Source organism: Eleutherodactylus coqui, chromosome 1 (assembly GCF_035609145.1).
Source record: "Eleutherodactylus coqui strain aEleCoq1 chromosome 1, aEleCoq1.hap1, whole genome shotgun sequence".
NCBI classification, from domain to species: Eukaryota; Metazoa; Chordata; class Amphibia; order Anura; family Eleutherodactylidae; genus Eleutherodactylus; species Eleutherodactylus coqui.
In genome coordinates this window covers 176,060,922-176,081,343 of record NC_089837.1, presented here as the reverse complement: position 1 = coordinate 176,081,343, position 20,422 = coordinate 176,060,922, and the positions used below count along the sequence as shown (strand labels likewise).

Here is a 20,422-nt window from a genome sequence, read left to right as displayed (position 1 = left end):
CCCCAGAGGGACACAAATGTTGTAAAAAAAAAAGATTAAAAAAATGAATTTAAAAAAAAGTAAAAAAACACTTTTTTTAATGCTTTTTCTCAGATTAGCATAAAAAAAGGCAAAAAAATTAAAACCCCTCATATTTGGTATTGTCGCGTCCGTAACGACGCGTACAATAAGTTGCACATGCTTTTGACTGTGCACGGAAAAAAGCATTTAAAAAAACGCTAAAAAACTGAGGCAAAATGCTAATTTTTAGCATTTTGCCTCCCTAAAAACGCAATAAAAGTGATCAAAAAAGCCGTATATACCCCAAAATGGTACCAATAAAAACTACAGCTTGTCTTGCAAAAAATAAGCCCTCACAGAGCTCCGTATATCAAAAAATAAAAAAGTTACAGGACTTTAAATGCAGCGATTTAGAGAAAAAAAAGATTTTCAAAAAAAGGGTTTTTATTGCAGAAAATTTTGGTATCGTTGTAACCGTACTGGCCCGCAGAAAAAATGGATTGTCTTATTTATGCTGCACATTTAACGCTGTAAAAAATCTATGGCAGACTTGATGCATTTTCTCTCCCTGGTGTCATAAAAAAAAAATAAAAGTTTTACAATATAGTCTATGTACCCCAAAATGACTATCCGATAAAAACTACAGTTCGCCACGCAAAAAACAAGCCCTTATACGGCTGCGTCGACGGAAAAGTAAAAGTTATTACTTTTGATAAATGGAGAAGAAAATCCGCCAAAAATCGTTGCGTCCTTAAGCCCAAAATAGGCCATGTCATTAAGGGGTTAATATACATTGTTATGTAGTTGCTGCTTTTATGCTTTCGTAAACTCATGATTATACCCATCTATTGCAGTATATTATAGCAGTATTACCAAGTGTCGCTGTGGAAACAGTAAATCTAAGATCACCTATATATGTTACCAGATTAACCACCCACTTAACACAATGGTTTATTAAATGTATTACAGATCTTATTAGTGTTCTGTCACTTTATTTGTCATTATTGCTTTTTTCCAGTTGCTGTGTGAACAGGTATCCAACCACCAGGTTGGGGTAGAGAAACTGAAGAAGGCAGCAGAAGGACTTCTTGATACTAAAATGGGACTATTGTTAAACAAAGATGAAATCCAAAAGCCACTTGGTATCTAATCCATTTTTTCTTTTTCATTAAGATGACCCTTTATTGTGAATTTATGCATGCTTAGTTGTACAGTCATTGTTGTATACGGTGAAAAACTTGCCAAAACACAATCGTCCACCAAATAACTTACAATACTATTGGCTATGAAATAAATCTCTAGACTTTATTTAATGTCTGCTTTAATCACCTTTCAACGTTTGAACAATTTCACGTTATTTGCTGGACTTGAGGCCCATTTACACCAGCCAATGATCGCAAAATAAAATCGCTAATCAGTGATCGTTTGAGCGATAATAGGTGTGTGTAAATGTGCAACCGCTTTTCTGGCACTGCTAACCACTTGTTAAATTCAAGTCAACCTAAAAATTGTGGTTCACTCTTATCAGGAGTTCTCCACGGGGAGTGCTGATAGCGTTGTTATCCTGTGGAGAACAAAGGATCTGAGCGCAGATAAGAGCCCTTGGGCTATTAACTGCTTTCAGCTAAGGCTTCCTTTTCACACTTAATTGGTACTAAGTAGCTGAATAGCTACTTAATAGTTCATGCAAAATGATCGCTCAAAGCTGTCACTCAAACTGTCATTTGAGCGATCATCTGCTGGTGTAAATGGGCCTTTAAACTGTGTTAGGGCTCAATCAGACGAGCAGATATACGCACGTTTTTCTGTGCTGAAAAAAAAACGCACCCCATGTGCGAAAATCTGCGCCTGAAAGATAGAACATATAGGTGGCAATGGATGTTGTCATGCGGATCTTTTCCTGAACATGTGGTGTGTTTTTCCCATGCGGAAAAACGCCCATATAGGCCACCTGCAGACGGATATGAAGGATTCCCCGCAGAATTTCCGCCACTGGACGCCTGCATAGGATTGCATTCCAGTACACAATCCTATGCAGACGGCCGCAGTTTGTCTGCGCGAAATTACGCGCAACAAGCAAACCACGGCATGTTCTAATTCTGTGCGGTCTCGCAGAGCCCCGCACAGAAACGTCACTCACCGGCCGCCAGCTCCGCTCTGCGCATGCGCCGGCTGACCGGCAGCTGGCCCATGAAAGGAGCCGGAGCTGTGGGAGCGGGTGAGTCCGCGCTGCTCTCTGCAGGCGCTCGGGACAGGTCCCGGCACCGAGAATTCTCGCAGCCGGATCTGACCCGGCCGTCTGCAGGCGGCTATATTCGCCCGTCTGACTGAGCCCTTAGGCCGCCTGCAGACGGCCGGGTCAGATCCCACTGCGAGAATTCTCGCAGCAGGACCCGACCCGCGCCCCTGCAGGGACCAGTGTGGTGCTCACCTCTTCCACGGCTCCGGCTCTTTGATGTGCCGGCTGCCAGCCAGCCAGAGCATGCGCAGAGCAGAGCCAGGGCGCCGGGAGGGACATTTCTGTGCGGGCCTCTGCGAAACCCGCACAGAAATAGAGCACGCCGCGATTTGTTTTCTGCGTGTATTCTCACGCAGACAAATCGCAGCAGTCTGTATAGGATTGCGTTTTGCAACGCAATCCTATGCAGGCGTCCAGGGGCGGAAATTCTGCCGGAAATCTTGCCGCAGAATTTCCGCCCAGTGCAGGGGGCCTAAATGTTAAAAATGACTGGAAAAATGGAGCTGTTCTAACTCTTTTATCTAGTAGTGTACATTCAAAATCTGCAATAACAAAGTGACCTTTTTGGGAGGATTTTTCCAATTTTCACGTGACTGTTGGGTGGTTAATAAAATAAAAGATAAACCCATCCATTAATATAGTCGGCTGTCTTTAAAACCCCTTTCATCTGTCCTATGTTATTGCACCCCATATTTAAGGTGATGTCTTAGAAGAGCTGTAAAGAGAGATAATATTATATATGAATAATTGATTTTATTTCTCTGCCCCTTACAATTTGCTTTTGCTGCAGCTTCTTGGCATTGGGAGAAGAAATGATGTGTATATCTTATTGTACCATTGGCTAGATTATTTGAAACCTAATGTATTTGCACTGACGTTGTAGATTTTGGTGTAGTCATTTCTCAGCAATGTCATAGCTTGAGTTGTTTATTTTGATATTAGTTTGACTCTCATTAAACACTATTGTAAATGTTCTCTTACAGAAGACATAGTGGGAAGATGCAATCATTTATCTCAGTCTGTGAGTGACTGGAATGAGAAGCTCCAGATTACCCTGACTCGATCACTCAGTGTCCAGGATGGCTTGGATGAAATGTTTGATTGGATGCAAGGAGTTGAAAAGGACTTAAAGGACCATCAACAAGTGCCGTTAAATTCTTCAGCAATTCAGGAAATTATTTCCAAAAATAATGTAAGTAAATACCCAGAATAACCATTCTTTTCTAGGGGTGGAACTACCTGCATGTAAGTGAAAAATTAAAAGTGCTGCTATGTCCAGAAACTGAAGCTGTGCTCATGAATATACATGTTGTTTTAAGAAATACAATCATCATATGTGTTCCCTGATGCAAGTATCTGCAAGAACATTTTTCACCTAACTTGAAATATATATTTTATCCCCTTAGTTACTGGCCTGTTTTGTGACTTGAAAGGGTTGTAGCAACCCTAAGGATAGGTGGCAAAAGTCTGATTGGTGGGGTTCTCATCGCTGAGACCACCACCATCCCAAAACAGGGGTCTCTTGACCCCCTCCCCTCATGACTGTAGGCTCACTGCTCCCACCCACAGGGATGTGGCGGTTAAATGGAGTGGCCATTACTGCACTTCTCCGTTCATTTCAACATGGCTTAGGGAAATAGCCAAGCACAAGCGCTAGAGTTTATCGTAATCCATTAAAGATGTTTCACATGGGTACGAGATAAAATTTAGACTGACCGCAGTGTTGTATGAATGGTGCACATTGTGTAGAATTGTGCGAATTGTGGGATGGGTTACTAGAGGTAATTAAAAATATATGTCTTGACAATATTGGTCTTAATTAGTCTCTAAAGATTCAGGGGCCGGCGGGGAGCGGCGTGGGAGAGCGGGAGGAACGGATGGGAGATCTCTCTCTCCCCCTCGCTCCCCCCTGCTCACCTGTCAGCTGCGGCGGCCCCCGAATCTTTAGAGACGAGCGGGGAGATACTCGCATAAGGCACTACTCGCTCGAGTAGTTAGCCTTAGCGAGTATACTCGCTCATCTCTAGTCTTAATCCCAGAACTTGTATACTGGGTGTTGTTGATGGGCATACTCTCTAGGGAATTCAGAGAGCATCGTATCAGTTTTGGAAGCTGATTACTGCCCAATGGATGCAGCCACCCCCCAACCTGACAGTGGGAGATTTTGCTGCAAGACTAAGAGAGGTTATATCTTTGGTTTAAGAAAATTTGTGGAAGACGGTGTGATATATAAATCGATAGTGTACATCAAGTGCTATTTGCATTGAAGTTGATGGGATTTGGAGGAGGTGAGACTTTTTTTGCTTATGTGCCTAAATATTTTTTTTGCAAGTTTTTTGGGGATAGGGGTGATTATTTTTTACAAAAAATAAAAAGAAACAAGTGCTTGGCTGTCTCTGGCAGTCCCATCGAACATGTATGGAGCAGCACCACACATGATGACTACACCTGATATTGAATCTTAGTCCCATTCACTTGAATGAAACTGAGCTGCTGCCATGTCATGTGACCGATGAACGTGATGTCATAGACCAGATAAAACACCGCAGCTCTTAGGTGTCTTCATTCACAATAGCTGATAGTTCACGCCATGTCTGTGTAGTGGAATTAGATAAATCGTGATTGGGAACATGACTGTTAACTGTTAGAAATGCTTTGCTTGTAGTCCAAACTTTTAATTTCTGAATACTTTTTCAAGATGCTTGAGCAAGATATTGCAAGTCGCCAGAGCAGCATCACTGCAATGAATGAAAAGGTGAAAAAGTTCATGGATACTGCAGATTCCTCCACTGCATCTGCTCTACAAGGAAAGATGAAGGACCTGTGTGAGCGCTTCTCTAAAGCCGCTGAGCACACCAGAGCGCGCACGGAGAAGATGGAAGACTTGAAGACTAAAGTTGAACAGTTTGAGGATCTCTCTGGCCAAGTACAGTTGTTCTTGGACAAGAAGCTTAAAGCCCTGACAGAGGCAGAGGGTCCCGGCAAAGATGTGACGGAGCTGTCTCAGTATATGCAGGTACCGAATGCTCTGCTGGTAACGTGGACACTGACATTCAAAGTCTTTGAGAACAGTTTAAAGGCCGTTTTCCATTCTTCAGCTCCTATGTTCTTTGTCCATTCAACCATATGTTTCAGTTTAGTAGTTGTCACACTACTGCACACATGTAAGGTGCCTAAAGGAAACATTAACTACCATCTCAATATTTTACATGCACTCCTCCTCTCCTGCCACAATTAGGGTATCTTAACACTAAGGGCAATCGCTGTGGGCATTCCGCTATAGAAAATCCACAGCAATTGCCCCAGAAAACCGCAGTGGCCGAATCCACATCTAAATAATAATAATAATCTTTATTTGTATAGCGCCAAGTTATTCCGCAGCGCTTGCCGTTGTTTTTGTAGTGGACCTGCTGCAGGATTTAACCCTTGCATTTCAAGGGTTGAACAGCATAAATAGACATGCTGTAGATTTAGAATCTGTAGTATTACTACTTGTGTAAACGTCTGAACTATTAAATATAGTTTTTGGACACCCCATCTACTAAAAAAAATGAACAAAAAGGTCATCAAAAAGTCATATGTACTGCAAAAATAGTGCCAAGGAAAACTAAAGCTTGCTCTGCACAGCACGAGACCTCACACAGCTCAATCGACAGAAAAATAAAAAAGTGAATGTGTCTCAGAATATTAAAAAAGTTTTTTTCATTTTTTAAAAGAAATAAAACATACCGTATATATTTGTGTATAAGCCAACTTTTTCAGCACATTTTTTTATGCTGAAAAAGCCTCCTTCGTCTTATACTCAAGTGAGGATCCCGTACTCGGGCCACATTCACACGAAAAATAAACAAAAAATGTATACTTAACTCTGCCGGGGCTCAGGCACGTCTAGCCTCTTGGGTCGAGTCACCGTAATGAACTTCCTGCAGCAGGCGGGGATTTAACATCCCCGCCTGCTGAAAGGGCTGTGTCTGATTGGCTGAGCGCTCAGCCAATCACAGGCAGCGCTCAGCCATTCGTTGAATTACACTTCAGCGCTGCCTGTGATTGGTCACAGCGCTTAGCCAATCACAGGCAGTGCTCAGCCATTCATTATATTTAAATCTCTTCCCCGAAAATCACTGCAGGGGGTGACGACAGCCCATTGCCCATTGTGACAGCTGTGGCAGGGGATTGTTTACTCCAATGTTGTGTACACACTGTGTTACTGCATGTGTTGCATTAGCACTTCCCATACATATGCGGTAACGCTGCGTATGCAGTACCAGTAGCTGCTGCATTTCCCACCGTAGGCTTATAATCGAGTCAATAAGTTTTTCCAGTTTTTTGTAGTAAAATTAGTTGCTTCGGCTTATATTCGGGTCAGCTTATACTCGAGTATATACAGTAATAAAACTGTATATTAGTACAGTATCTGATCAATTGGGGGTCTGATTGCTGACAGCTGTACTGTGCAATAGAAGCGGAGTGCCAAGTATCCCTAATGGAATGGAGCAGCGGTGATCTGTGTGTGCCCTTGTGGGAAACTTCTTGAGCGTCTGTATTCTTGTGTTATTTTGGTTTGAATAAACTACTTTTGTTTCACAATATCTTAATGAACTCGATTACACAGTAAATCTGATAGCTGGATCTTATAAATCTATCCTTACGTTATTATGTGACAGGAAACAAGCAGCGAATTACAGGAGCAGAAAAGCAGCCTGGAAGATTTGCACACACTTGTTGATGAGATATGTGTGCATGCGGTTCCCGGAGACAAAGCTCTGGTCTTGGAGAAAGTAAACACTATGTCAAAACGCTTTCAAGAACTTGAAGAGACTGTTAGAGCAAAGTAAGTGCAAGCACATCAGAAGTATCACATTGACATGTAATGCATGCATGCGTAAGTAGAGATTTCAATCTGAACCCCTTCCTGACATCTGCCGAGTATGGAATCAGCTAAGGAGCTGAGCCTGCTCCATGAGCAGCAGGTGCCAGCTGCAGAATATAGCTGACGTCTGGCTACAGTGGTTTAGTGATGACCATGGCATTTAAATGACCTGACAGAGAGAGGCGCTCCCTCTATCCCCCAACTGCTCCCACCCCTATAAAATTGTGGAGTGCTGCTTGGTTGGCATGGCAACCTGCAACCAAGTGAAGGCTCCCTGGTCTGCTATGGACTTCATCCTAGTAAGTCCTGCCTGTAGTAAGACGTAAGACTACAACAAAAAAATACAATGTACTGCAATACAGAAGTATTGCACTGTATTGTACAAGCAATCTAACCAATGCAACTATTAATAGCTAGCTTTTTTCCTTCTTAGAGTATAGTGGAAATATTTGGAAACCTCTTAAAAATAATTTGATCACTTTGCAGAAAAATGTCCTACTACAAAAAGGCTAGGACCTACCTAGACTCCAGGTGCTTTCCTAGGCTTGGCCATTATTGTAGTACAGTTTACCTAGAATATTAGTCCAATGGATTTATCAGAGCCATGGAGAGTTGAGCTGAATGCTTTATATTGTCAGTAGTGGGATTGTCCCCATGGTGCTGCTCATTTGTATTATGCAGTGATTATTTTATCACAGTCTTGTACGTCATATTTAGAGATGAGCGAGCATACTCGATAAGGCAAACTACTCGAGCGAGTAGGGCCTTATTCAAGTACCTACCCGCTCGTCTCTAAAGATTCGGGGTGCTGGTGGGGAGCGGCGGGGGAGAGCGGGGAGGAACGGAGGGAAGATCTCTCTCTCCCTCTCTCCCCCCCCCCCCCTGCTCACCGCCGCAACTCACCTGTCACCCCCGCCGGCAGCCGAATCTTTATAGACGAGCAGGCAGGTACTTGAATAAGGCACTACTCGCTCGAGTAGTTTGCCTTTGCGAGTATGCTCGCTCATCTCTAGTCATATTCTGTAAATGCAGCAGTGCAATGTTTGATTTGTGGCATTTTCTTACCTACATGTTTTTAGTAAACTTATGACCATGTCCTGTTGTGCTGTTAGATTAGGATGATTAAGCCCTGTTTCCTTTTCTTTATCTGTTGCTCTTTTACTAATGCCTTCTTGTAATTGCATTTTCAGGGAAGAAGATGTGTCATCCTGCCAAGCACAGATGGATTCTTTTCAGTCTTTAGTTCAGTCTTTAAGACACTGGTTTGTCCTGGTAAATGATAGGATTCCTTCACAAAGCCTTACGCTGTGTTTGGAAGAGCTCTCTAAACATCTAAGGGATATGAAGGTTAGTTTCTTTACATTAGAGGTTGGTAAATACTCTGCATGTGTATCTTTATGTCCACATGTAATGCAAATGTAGATTTATTGCAGCAGAATTATGTGCAGAAAATCTCATTCACCTGCTTCTGAAAAAGTCCATTTAAATCTGTATGTCACTCCTTTGAATGAGGGAATGAAGGGGATGCAGTAAAATCCATGTCAAAACCCGCACATAGCATGCAAATTTCATGCGGATTTGTGTCAGAACCCACAGTAGACTTCCCTTGTGGACGAAGACTTAAAAATCTTTTTTTCTGGTTTCAGAATTTACAGGAAGAATGGACACAAAAAGGGCAAGATGTTCAGAAAGTGAACAGAAAAGGGACAGCATTGTGTAGCCTGATAAGTGCTGTGACGTCACCTGCAAAGACTAGATCAGCCATCAAATCAGGTATACAGCCATGTAGAATCATCAGCCATGAGTGGACAAAGGCAACAGAGAGCCTCAGTGCAACAACAGTCCTGTGGATCCCTTGCTTGTCAGCGCCCGATTGGCTGAGACCCAGTTGCCAATCAGAGAGCATTCCCCTAATGGGGGTTTTCAAGAGAACCCTCGCCATTGGTCTTTGATATCTCAAAAATATGGAAACAATACTGCTGTTATTTAAAAAAAAAACAGCCTTTTTCTACTTTATTTTGTGACTGGCAGTAGGATTTAAGAAATGGGGAGACCGGGTTGGGCTCCTCTGCTGTATATTTAGTCCTGAACCATCCAGTGCTTGCTTATATTGGTTAGGCTGTGATAGTCAATACTTATATCGGTATAGTACACTACAGCTCCATAGCAAAACTCTTGTTTATAGGGGTTTTCCAGGCAAAAACTATTGATGACCTATGTTGAATATAAGTCATCAATAGTTAATAGCCGAGGACTTGCCAGATGAAATCCCATGTGATCACCTGGCATGCTGTCAGTGCAGCGGGCTGGATGTGCATCCTAGGAGACTTCAGTGTAAATGCTCTATTTGGCTGAAGCGGCTATTACACTTCCACGCTTCTCCCCAGTGTTGGAGGTGGAAGTGTTGCAAATGTAATAGCCGCTTTAGCTCCCATTGATTTCATTGAGAGTGAAGCCTGCTAGAGCACTTCTGCTCCCTTCTCCTGCGATGCACACCCAGCCTCCTGCAATGACAGAGGGCCAGGTGATCACCAGGGATTCAATGCAGCTTGTCCCAACAATAACTGTTGTTGACCTATCCTGAGGATAGGCCATTAATAGTTTTTGCTCAGAAACCCCTTTAATTTGTTATGTGTTACACATGCAGATGCTGTTGCTAACATTTGCTCCTTTGCTGCACATTTTCCACATTATGTGTTCTTTGGATTTTAGGTAGGAGTGTAGTTAATGGCTCTGGGTCATCGAATGTCAAGGAGAATTTAACCAGCAAAGGTAAGAAACAGTGCAAGCTGACTTTAATACTCGTTAGGCTACATTCACACAGTGTTTTGGTCTACGTTGTGTATCTCAGGGTTCTGTCTGAATAGCCAAAAACGGTATTCGAATGGAACCCTGAACAGAACCATTGAATTTAAAGGGGTTTTCCAGAACTTAAAATATTATTTACAGCAGTAGAATGGTGCAAGATAAAAAAAACCAAAACATACTTGTCTACTCCAGCACCATTTCCTGCCACGCGGAACCCATAAGTGCCCAGCTGCAGTCACATGACTGCTCACCCAATCACAGGCTTCAGTGGCCATGGAAAAATCACCAATGAAACCTGTGATTGCATGAGTGGTCAAGTGCACAATAAATGGCACGTGACCGCAGTCGGCTGTTTGTAGGTTCTTAGAGATGGGAACTGGGGCTTCAGCGTTGGATGAGGAGTTACTGGAGTAGGTGACTTCTCTTTATCTTCGACTGTTGTAGGACACAGTAGCATACTCGGCTACGCTATTGTCTCCCCCAAAGAGGATAGAAAGGTACAGCCAAAAAGCTAAATGTAACCCTTAGAAGGAAATCATGAAAATACATACAAACATGTAGAAAAGTTCACTGCGACCGATAAAAAGCAGGAGATTTCTGTGACTCAAAGCTCCTCTTCCTTCTGTTCTGTATACTGGAGTGGGCAGGTGAATGGTCCTCTGCCTCTGTGTGTAACAGCCCAGCACCCAACCTACCTGCATCTCTAGTGTGCCGTTATAGGTTGAGAACCCTCACTGTGTGACTTAAGACTTGATTATTACGACATTAACTCCAGGAATTCCAACTATTTGATACCTTTTAAATGAATTAGCATTTTCTTGTATGTAATAGAAACTAATTTGTTTCTACAGGACTTATACAAATTCACCACTAGGTGGCAGTGCTGGCAAAATACAGACTATATAGGATACACATGAGTTAACATTAAAGGGGGAATTATAGGTTGTTTGTAATTAATCAGCTGTCAATTCTGACAAGTGCAACTTTTTTGCTGAATATTAAACACAAGGATATATTTTTTTCTGGTTTGTTTCAGCATTTCATGTAACACTATAGAAGATTATCAGTTTTTAGTATACAGTGTGCAAAATGTTGTACTTTATTGTCTTGCTTTTCATGATGTGACATTGCAGATTATAGCCTGGTTTAAACCGATTTGGTGGACAATAGCAAAACTTTGTATTATTCTTTCCACTTGTTGGAGAAGTTCAGTATTGAGAAACTAATAAATAAGCTCACTTTCTTTAACATTGCAAAAATATAGTGGGTGACATATAGAATCCAGAGCAGTTTAAGGCTTATACAACATCACTAATGGACTTGATAGCAGACCTGTAGTCACCTATTATACAACTGTATGAACTTTCTTGAAGTACCATATTCTACCCCAGAAACAATGTGTCAGATTTATCAAACTGTTTAAAAGAAAAAAAAGGTTTTCTTTCCCATAGCAACCAATCCCAGAGCAGTTTCAGTTCTAAAAAGTAGAATGTGAAATAAAAGCTGCAATGTGATCGCTTGCTTTGGGCAACAAAGAGTGTTTTTCTTTTAGATGGTTGTATAAGGCCTCATCTCCACAGGCTTAAAATCCGCAGCGTTTTTCCCGCACGCGGATCCGTGCCCCATAGAGATGCATTGGACACCCGCAGGTAGTTAAATACCTGCGAATGTCATTTTTCCCGTCAGGCGCGGATCTGCGTGCGGGAAAAAAAATGGACATGCTCCATTTTCGTGCGGGTCTCCCGCGGGGACGTCTCCCACAGGCTTCTATTGAAGCCTATGGAAGCCATCCGGATCCGCGGGAGACCCGTACCAGAATTAAACTCACCTTCTTCTCTCTTCGGCCCGGTGGATGTGCCCGGCGCATGCGCGCGGCACGCCGCTGGCGTACCGAGCACATCCGCCGGGCCGAAGAAAGAGGATCCGGCCGCGAAGGAAGATCCACATCGTCCGGAGCAGGTGAGTTTATTCTGATTTTCAGGCCTCATGTCCGCGGGGCAGGAGGGACCCGCTACGGATTCTACATGAAGAATCCGCGGCGGGCCTGATTTTCCCCGTGGACATGAGGCCTAAAACTTTTCCAATGCTTCTAGGAAAGAATACATCTACAAGACAGCCTGCATTACAGCATGCCGCATTGTTCTCTCTCAGATTCCCTATGACCCATAGCAGGTTCTCCTATGTTAATCAATTACTGTAGGTCACTGCTATCCCGTCTGTGTTAGATGACTGTTATGTCATCGTTTACAGGCATTGCTTTATTTATTAAATATCCTTCACTCTGATCCTCATCTTGGACATTTAATGGGCAATTAAAAAAATTAAAAAAAACTCTGAAAAATGTATTCTATGAAATATTGCATTGTTTAATATCTTCTTTCTAGAGCTGGCTGTTGTGCAGAAGGGGATGCTGGATGTTAACGAAGGCTATGAACATCTGGGAAATGTATTAAAAGATAAAGTACATATTGTGGAAGGCCGCTTGTCTCAGCTTCAGCAAGTGCATGACGAAGTGAACTCTTTGATTCAGTGGCTAAAGAAAATGCATTCAATCGCCATAGCATGGGAAGCGCCTACTGACAGTGAATCCGTACGGACCCAAGTAGAAGAGCATAAGGTTAGTATTATTCATTCCCAGGCACTGCACATATGAAAGATTGGGGTGAAACCTTTATCCTTTGCCGTTATCGTGGGGTGGATGTACGAGGTCTGTTCAAAAAGTATCCAACCTTCATTCATAACGCATAATCATACTCTCACAGCAGTGAATGAATGGTTGCTGCTGAATTCACACAGCAGATTTGCTATAGGTTTTACCTGCAGATTTGTACAGTTAATCCGCAGCAGATTATTGTACCAGGCAAGTGGATGAGATTTTACAAATGTCATGCACATGCTATGGACAGTTTCACACAGAAATATAAAAATGCTGCAGATCCCTAAAACACAGCATGTCAGGGGGTGGACAAAAATATGGAAACATTATATGTAATGCGTGCCTTAAAATCGGCCTGTACATGTCTTATTGAAATACGATTTCTATGTAACTTAAGTGGAGGTAATATGACACAGATGTTGCCGGGCAGATGTGAACATCTGCCTGAGCAACAAGGTTCCATTGGTCAGGGGTTTGAGCCACTCAGCTGCTGTTACCAGCTGGCTCCCATAACCACCCAGAGCAGGGCAAGAGGTGAAGTAAATACAAATTTGATGGGAAAGCTCTCAGCCTAGCAGGGATTTAAAGGGCAGAGTTCAGTGCTAGCAATTAAACTCCCATACATTTTGTACAGTGTTTCCATATTTTTGTCCACTCTTTGTATGTTATTGATTTTGTTGTGGGTTTTCACCATGAATTTCACCACTTTCAGGCTAGAAACAGTAGGGAATTCATTGCAGAGTCTGCTGTAAAATCCGCTAGTAGCATTTGACAAAATCGTTCACTGTGTGCAGAAGTACCTTAGACTTAATATTTTATAACATTTTATAAATATGAGATAGAAGTCAAAATGTCTCCTGTAAATCTACAAGTAGAAATGTCCCCCATACTGTGCTGTACTCTAAAGTAGCATGTAAGTACATATATCCGATCACACTCGTGTTATGGGAAAATGGTTACAGGTGTAAAGATATCATGATATACAAGTATCCGTAGCTCTCAGAATACAATGAGTACATTTCAGAGAAGTATACAAATATTTGAACCCCTGCTGTCTACACTTCTGTAAATCCTCTTCACATGCCTATGGATCATTTCATGTAATTTTTCCACCAGAAGCATTTTAAAGGGAAACTTTCATTTCATTCATTAAGTAATTAGCCCCCTACGGTAGTATATATTCAGGAAGTCGACTAGTATTACCTTGTTCAGGTATTTCTTTCTATTTGAAACTTCCTAGAGTCCTTCTCAGTTGGGTCGTGTGATCTTATTCTGACCATCTGAGAATTACTTAGCTTTATGTTCTCTCACGAAATCAGTTTTTCAGCTAGAATAATTGCTGTGTAATGGACCCTACCACACAAGCTCTTTAGAGGGGGACACAGACACTCCTATCACAGTTACTGTTCATGATTAGAGACCCCTGTCACACAGGTATAATGAAGGAGATAGTAGTTCATCCTCCTGACTGTATACTTATGGTCTGTAGCTTATTTAGGTGAATAGTGATTATCACAGTGTCCTCCCTGCAGTCAGAAATGGTACAATCTTTAGCTCTTCATATGATGCTGTGTTAATGCTTCATGGCATTGATAGCACGGCTAGTAAAAGAGAAAGCAGGGAGAAATCTCAACTTCAATATGGTGCCTGATAAGCCTCAGACTGCATGGGAAGTAATTGCAATATACACATGAGGTATCTAAAGTGTGCCAGGCAAATGGGGTCCTTTAAATTTGCCAAAAAACATACTTCGAAGCAAAGAAAATGGGCAAAACTAAAGGTGGGAAACTTGAGTCCTACCACAAAACAACTGATATCAGTATTGTAACATACAGGTATTTGATGTGCAGAATGCAAATAATAGCAGCTAATGTTGGTTTAATGCTTCAGCAAAGGGTAATATTTATACAAGTCTCCTTTTGGCAGCTGGTCAATGTTATTCCCTTATGTTCATAATGCATAACTTAGGCTACTTTCACTCTTGCGTTCGGGCTCAATTTTTGGAAGAGAGAACTGAAATAAAATACCCACAGGCGATTTTTTTATTGCGTTCCTATGGAGAGCGCTTCCCCCCTGTCCACGAGTGGAGAATCATTGCGATTCTTTACTCGCGGCCAGGAAAATCGCAGCATGCTGGCTGCGATTTGCCGTGATTCTCCATGGTCCTCCGCGGTCAGCCTATCTTTCAGATAGGCTGACTGGCGGAGGTCCGTCTGACGGCTCCTGCTACCGGATGGCGGATACCGCTACGCCCGTGGACAGGCAGCCTTAACATCAATGCAGGCTAAAATGAATAGGCTGTAAAGGAAGTATTGTACATCTGTGGCTCATGTCTATTAGTATGTGAGGGGTGGGATCTGCCAACTCCACATATATTGCACTCATTAAGTCCTGTGTAAACCAGGCAGTAAATATTAACCCTTTCCAATCCACTGTCTGACGTCTGAAGACATTATGATTTAAGGCTGTACAGCTTCGATGTTGGAAGACGTCCGTCGGGGTTCTCTTACTGTATATTGCCAGTCTTTTTGCTGTCGGAGCCTATTGAATGTGTCACCTCATGCAGTACTGGCTTTAGCCGGCATAGAGCGTCGTTGTATAATGGCAGAAAAAGAGTAAGCCCTCTAGGAAAACCAGGATACAACTTGGAGTGGAAAGGATTAACTCATTTTTCCGACTACTGTCCATATTATTCTGCCTTATTTCAGGTGCTTCATTACATCATGCTAAGCTCATGTTTGTATGCCATTACATGTTCTCCAGGTCTTTGCAGCAGAAGTGAAACAGAATGAAAGTAAAGTGGATGCACTGAAAGACAAGCTGAAAAACATTATAGAAACTGATACAGACGCGTCCGAAGCTGGAAATTGGAAGGATGTGTTGGATAAAATAGGTATTTGGCTAGTTTCAGTCTTCAGATTTCAACTTTTGCTTTTCTTTCTACACCGCATACAGTAAAATATAAGCGATCCTTCCAAAAAATACTTTGACTTTGGCCTATGCATACTGTAGTTGCAGTCAATACGTTCACGCAATAATAGCTAGCAATTGTGTTTCTACGCTTCAATTGACTTTTGGCTCTGAGGCAGTTTACACATTCATATGTTCTGCATATCAGTAGACCTCAATACCCCTGTATCCTAATATTCCCATCACCCTATGAGGGACATTAACCACACGTAAGGCCCTTTTACACTGCCCAATTATCAGGAACGAGTGTCCTCTAAATGGTCGTTTGCCTGACAATCAGACTACGTGAAAGGGCTGACTAACAAGCAAAAGAATGTTCATTAGTAGGGATGGGCGAGCATACTCGCTAAGGACAATTACTCGATAGAGCATTGTCCTTACGAGTATCTGCCCGCTCGGAAGAAAAGGTTCGGCTGCCGGCGCGGGTGAGAGGTGAGTTGCGGCAGTGAGCAGGGGGGACCGGGGGGGGGGGGAGAGAGAGATCTCCCCTCCGTTCCTCCCCGCTCTCCGCCGCCGGCAGTCAAATCTTTTCTTCTGAGCGGGCAGGTACTCGCTAAGGGCAATGCTCGATCGAGTAATTGCCCTTAGCGAGTCTGCTCGCTCATCTCTATTCATTAGCTGTTAATTTTCAGCTCTCATAAAAATGCTTATTGACTTTCTGTCCGTCTCCTTATGTGAGCGGGAAAGTGTACAGCCAGCTTATGGTGCAAAACAATTGTACCGAGGGTCATTCATACCCATATCAGCCCTGCTGGTATCTGGTATATACCTTATCCAGCAGTGCTGTTAATTTCCTTGCTCTGCTTCTACAACAAGGCAGAACAATCAAAAGTAGTGGCGTCATGTAATGCCAATGTGAACGCGCCCTGGCAAAGTGGTAGCAAAGTCTTCATCAAAGGTTTTCGTGGACTTGTCTGCAGTTTACCCTAGCAAGCGTTATGGACTGTTTAATGCTCCACTGTAAGTATTGTATAAACCAGAAAACTATTTAGAATATCAGATTTATTTAAAGAGCTGGAAAAATAATGCTAAGCAGGGTTGCCAACATGAATTTTTCTTTTTTCTGGACAATTAATCCAAAAATTACAGACAAGTAACATTTTTATGGACATTTTGGAAAACCATAATGAATCATAAGTATTATAATACATGTTTAGACGTCAGATACGAATAGGAACTGATTGCCAGCCTTTATTATGGACATCAGGGTTGCCAACCATCCAGAAATTCCTGGACTGTCCATAAAAATAGGACACTTTTTTCCATTGTCTGTAAAAAAAAGTGATGTGTCCATGATTTTTACAATCATAATAACCTGCTGAAGTACCTACAGACAATGGAAATAAGTGCCCTAATTTATGGATAGTCCATGAATTTCCGGATGGTTGGCAACCCTGACGTTCAGATGTAACAAGCGTTAGCTTAAGGCCTACTTAACATGGGCGACACGGCATCGCCGCGAGAAAATCGCAGTGATATCGCATTGCTGGTCCGTGCGATATCGTTGCATCTTCTCGTGGCAATACCACAATTTTGTAACACTACAAAGTTGCATGCGATGCTACAAAGTCACGCCTGGGGGGCTTGGCATATAAGCCCCAACCCCGAAAATAAGCTGTAGCTGAAGAAAAAATTTGAAAAAAAGCTTACATCACCTGTCCCGCGCTTATTCCTGGGCGCCGCCTCAGCTTCTTCCCGGGTCCTGGCACTGTTTCTCTTCTTCATCTTCTGGCCGTGGATTGCAGGATCCACGCCTTCTGGAAGCGTTGGCTGTGATTGGCTGACGCTTGACCAATCACAACCAGTGCTCGATGAATGGCTGTGATTGGTTCAACCACAGCCACTCATCGAGCGCTGGCTGTGATTGGCTGATGCTTAGCCAATCGCAGCCAGCGCTTCCAGAAGGAGGGGGATTTTTCAATCCCTGGCCAGAAGACGAAGAAGAGAAACAGTGCCGGGACCCGGGGAGAAGCTGCTGCGGATCGGACAGTGCTTCTGAGGTGATGTATGTGTTTTTGTTTTTTTTTCTGCAGCTAGGACTTAGATTTGGCTTTGTCAGTAGGATTTCCTACTGTCAAAGTTGCATTGCACGAAAATTGCGCTTTCATGCGATGCAACAGAGAGGAAGGCTCTATAGAGAAACATGGGCTACAAAACCTCACGAGTCATGGGCATATCGCCGGACCCACGAGGTTTTTGTGTCGGGTTGTTGCATGCTACAAAACATCGCATGTGTGAAGGAACCCATAGCGAAGCATGGGCTTCACACACATGCGATTTGTAGCATTGCAACAACGTGACAAAATCACGTGACTTTGTCGCCCGTGTGAAGGAGGCCTAACATTTAACGTGTTATGAAAACTTAGCTAAAATGTACCACAATGCTGCAAAAGTGAGTTAAGATGCGCCGGCCATGATAGCCCTTCTTGTCTGGTTTATCTGGATTGTAAGGTGTGTTGGATATAGCAGGCAATGTGTTTATTTTTTCCAGTGCATTACTTAAGACTACATTAAAGGGTGACAAAACATGAGTATAAAGGCAGCCATAATACATGCCGTCCACTGTTTATATAGTGATTTCACTACAATGTGCAATTAAACAGTGATGCAAATTACCACAGATGTGAGTTAGATTCTGGAACCTCCCATGTAGTGTTCCACATCATACCAGCAGATGAAACTTATTTCTATGTTGTGCATAGTCAGCCTTTTTAGTATTTTTGAGTACACATGTTCTGGTGCATAATTATATGATTCTGGCTTTTCAACCATTACAAGTTACTACATGCTCTACAATATACCGAGGGTACAGAACCACTGGCACAAATGTAGTTAGAAATTTTATATAACTATTGTATCTGTGCAGTAGAAGATTAGGCCTACATTTAAAAGGACAATAACTTTTCAGACAACTTATATTCATCTAATAGCCTATGTGTCTCTTGTAATGTATTTTCATTATTATTTTGTATTGTATTCAGTTTTACCATTGTAAATTAACTTTGACATGCTGCTCCTCCACAATCCACTGCCTGTTGTTAGGCATTCAGCTTCTATAGCAAATGGGAAGTCAGGACATCTTCTTAGCCATGAGGGGCTGTTTTCACATGCTTAGCTTCCCTGCACTCACGCAGCTCTCAGCTCTACAGTCAGTGTGTGCACAATCTCTTCCCCTCCTGATCTTATATTTATTTAGCCTGGTATATTTATGTTGTAGGCAAAGCAGCATAATTCTTATTGAATTGATATTTTTAGCTGTTTCACTAAGTCTTGTGTGATTGCATAGTCACAGCATATATAGAGCCTATGATGGGACCATACAAACACGCAAGACCTAGTAAAGCAGCTACTAAAGATCAATTCTATATTTGCTCACAGCAAACTGGAGACAGATAAAATGCCTGCAACATAAAGATAACTGCACATATCAGGTCAGGCAAATATAAGATCAGGATATGCATAGATTGTGTGTACACTGACTGCAGAACTGAGAGCTGGGTGTCTGCAGGGAAGCTGAGTGTGTGAAGTCAGCCTCTCCCCCACAGCTAAGAAGATGTCCTAAGGTCCCAGTTACTACAGAAGCTGAATGCCTAACAACAGGCAGTAAAGTCCCGGGGAGGGGACTACTTCAGCCTTTAATTTGCAGTTGTAAAACAAAGAAATAATGAAAGTATATTACCAGATTGATGAGACAGGAACAGGTTATTAAATGAGCATATGTTGTTTGAAACGTTAGTATTCCTTTCAATGTCCATTTGGCACATACTGTCAGTCACTTTTTCACACTTCAATGTACGATAGGGCATTTTATATATTTCTGTTTTTTAGTAGTTACTAGTTTTTAGATTAAAAAAGCTTGGATTACCTCCGAATTCAAACCATAGTTGCTTTATATTGAAGATGACAATGTATTTGATTGACTTGGTTTTTTAACAGTTCAGTAATAAGCTGATGGCTGGCCTGCTATTTAATTGTATCAGTCTCTTCAGTCCTGCGCTTGTACTGTGGTCCACCGTTACACACAAGTACCAGAGATAACCTTCTGTGCACAAATGCAGGTTGCAATTTATACAAGCCATTAAATGAAGACTTTCTGTAAATATTGAGGTCTGTATTTTTTCTGTCTTTTACGTGTGGCTGCTGTAGGTTCTTCTTGGAAAGACATCACCCAGATGACAGCTAACCGGCAGCAAACATTGGAAGAGTCTTCGAATGACCTGACCCTGTTTCAGAATGCAGAGGCTCAGTTAAAACAATGGCTCGTAGAGAAAGAACTCATGGCCAGTGTCCTTGGACCTCTGTCAATAGACCCTAATATGCTGAAAACACAAAAGCAACAAGTTCAGGTAAACCTAGAGCATCGCTTGTCTGAAGATATAATTTAGGTTCCATCTTTATAGTTTATTCTCTTGCTAGAATATTTTGCTCATGTTTTTTGGCAGTTGATCAGAAAAAGGAGTTTCTTGACATTGTGCATGACTTGTTAATATTCCTTCGACTTGTTCTGATTTAATCTTTCATAGAAGTAGGATATTTATCTATCATGTTCTTTCTTCTGTAACATAATCATTTTTAAGGTAAGACATTGCATTACTATAATAACATAGTAACATAGCATGATAGCCTGGAAAAAGACATATGTCCATCGGTCTGAACTCGAGTCAACAACGCTTGGCTATCTCTATAGACAGTGAATGTGGTGGTGGTTATGCCACTCTCCAGATCCCTTGTTTGTCCAAGTCCAGTGATCAGACATTTATTTAGTATATTTAAAGGTTTTTTGATGGGATAACCTCTTTAAGGCCTCATGTACACCCGCACGCATGGATTCCACTGTTGAATCCCGCAGTGGTATCCGTGTGTGCCTACAAGACATGAC

At 42.2% G+C, this 20,422-nt stretch overlaps 1 protein-coding gene across 7 annotated transcripts in view; it reads left to right on the top strand.

Moving 5' to 3' along the window:
- The window catches only part of DST (dystonin), a 391,490-nt gene that overhangs the window by 242,056 nt on the left and 129,012 nt on the right, over nucleotides 1-20,422 (top strand). For all 7 annotated transcript variants that reach the window (XM_066604043.1, XM_066604051.1, XM_066604016.1 and 4 more), the window contains 10 exons: nucleotides 1,019-1,142; nucleotides 3,223-3,431; nucleotides 4,938-5,255; nucleotides 6,904-7,070; nucleotides 8,300-8,456; nucleotides 8,756-8,882; nucleotides 9,822-9,881; nucleotides 12,302-12,534; nucleotides 15,337-15,466; nucleotides 19,690-19,889. In XM_066604043.1, coding sequence (XP_066460140.1) covers nucleotides 1,019-1,142; nucleotides 3,223-3,431; nucleotides 4,938-5,255; nucleotides 6,904-7,070; nucleotides 8,300-8,456; nucleotides 8,756-8,882; nucleotides 9,822-9,881; nucleotides 12,302-12,534; nucleotides 15,337-15,466; nucleotides 19,690-19,889 — 1,725 coding nt within the window. The remainder of the gene's footprint in view (nucleotides 1-1,018; nucleotides 1,143-3,222; nucleotides 3,432-4,937; nucleotides 5,256-6,903; nucleotides 7,071-8,299; nucleotides 8,457-8,755; nucleotides 8,883-9,821; nucleotides 9,882-12,301; nucleotides 12,535-15,336; nucleotides 15,467-19,689; nucleotides 19,890-20,422) is intronic.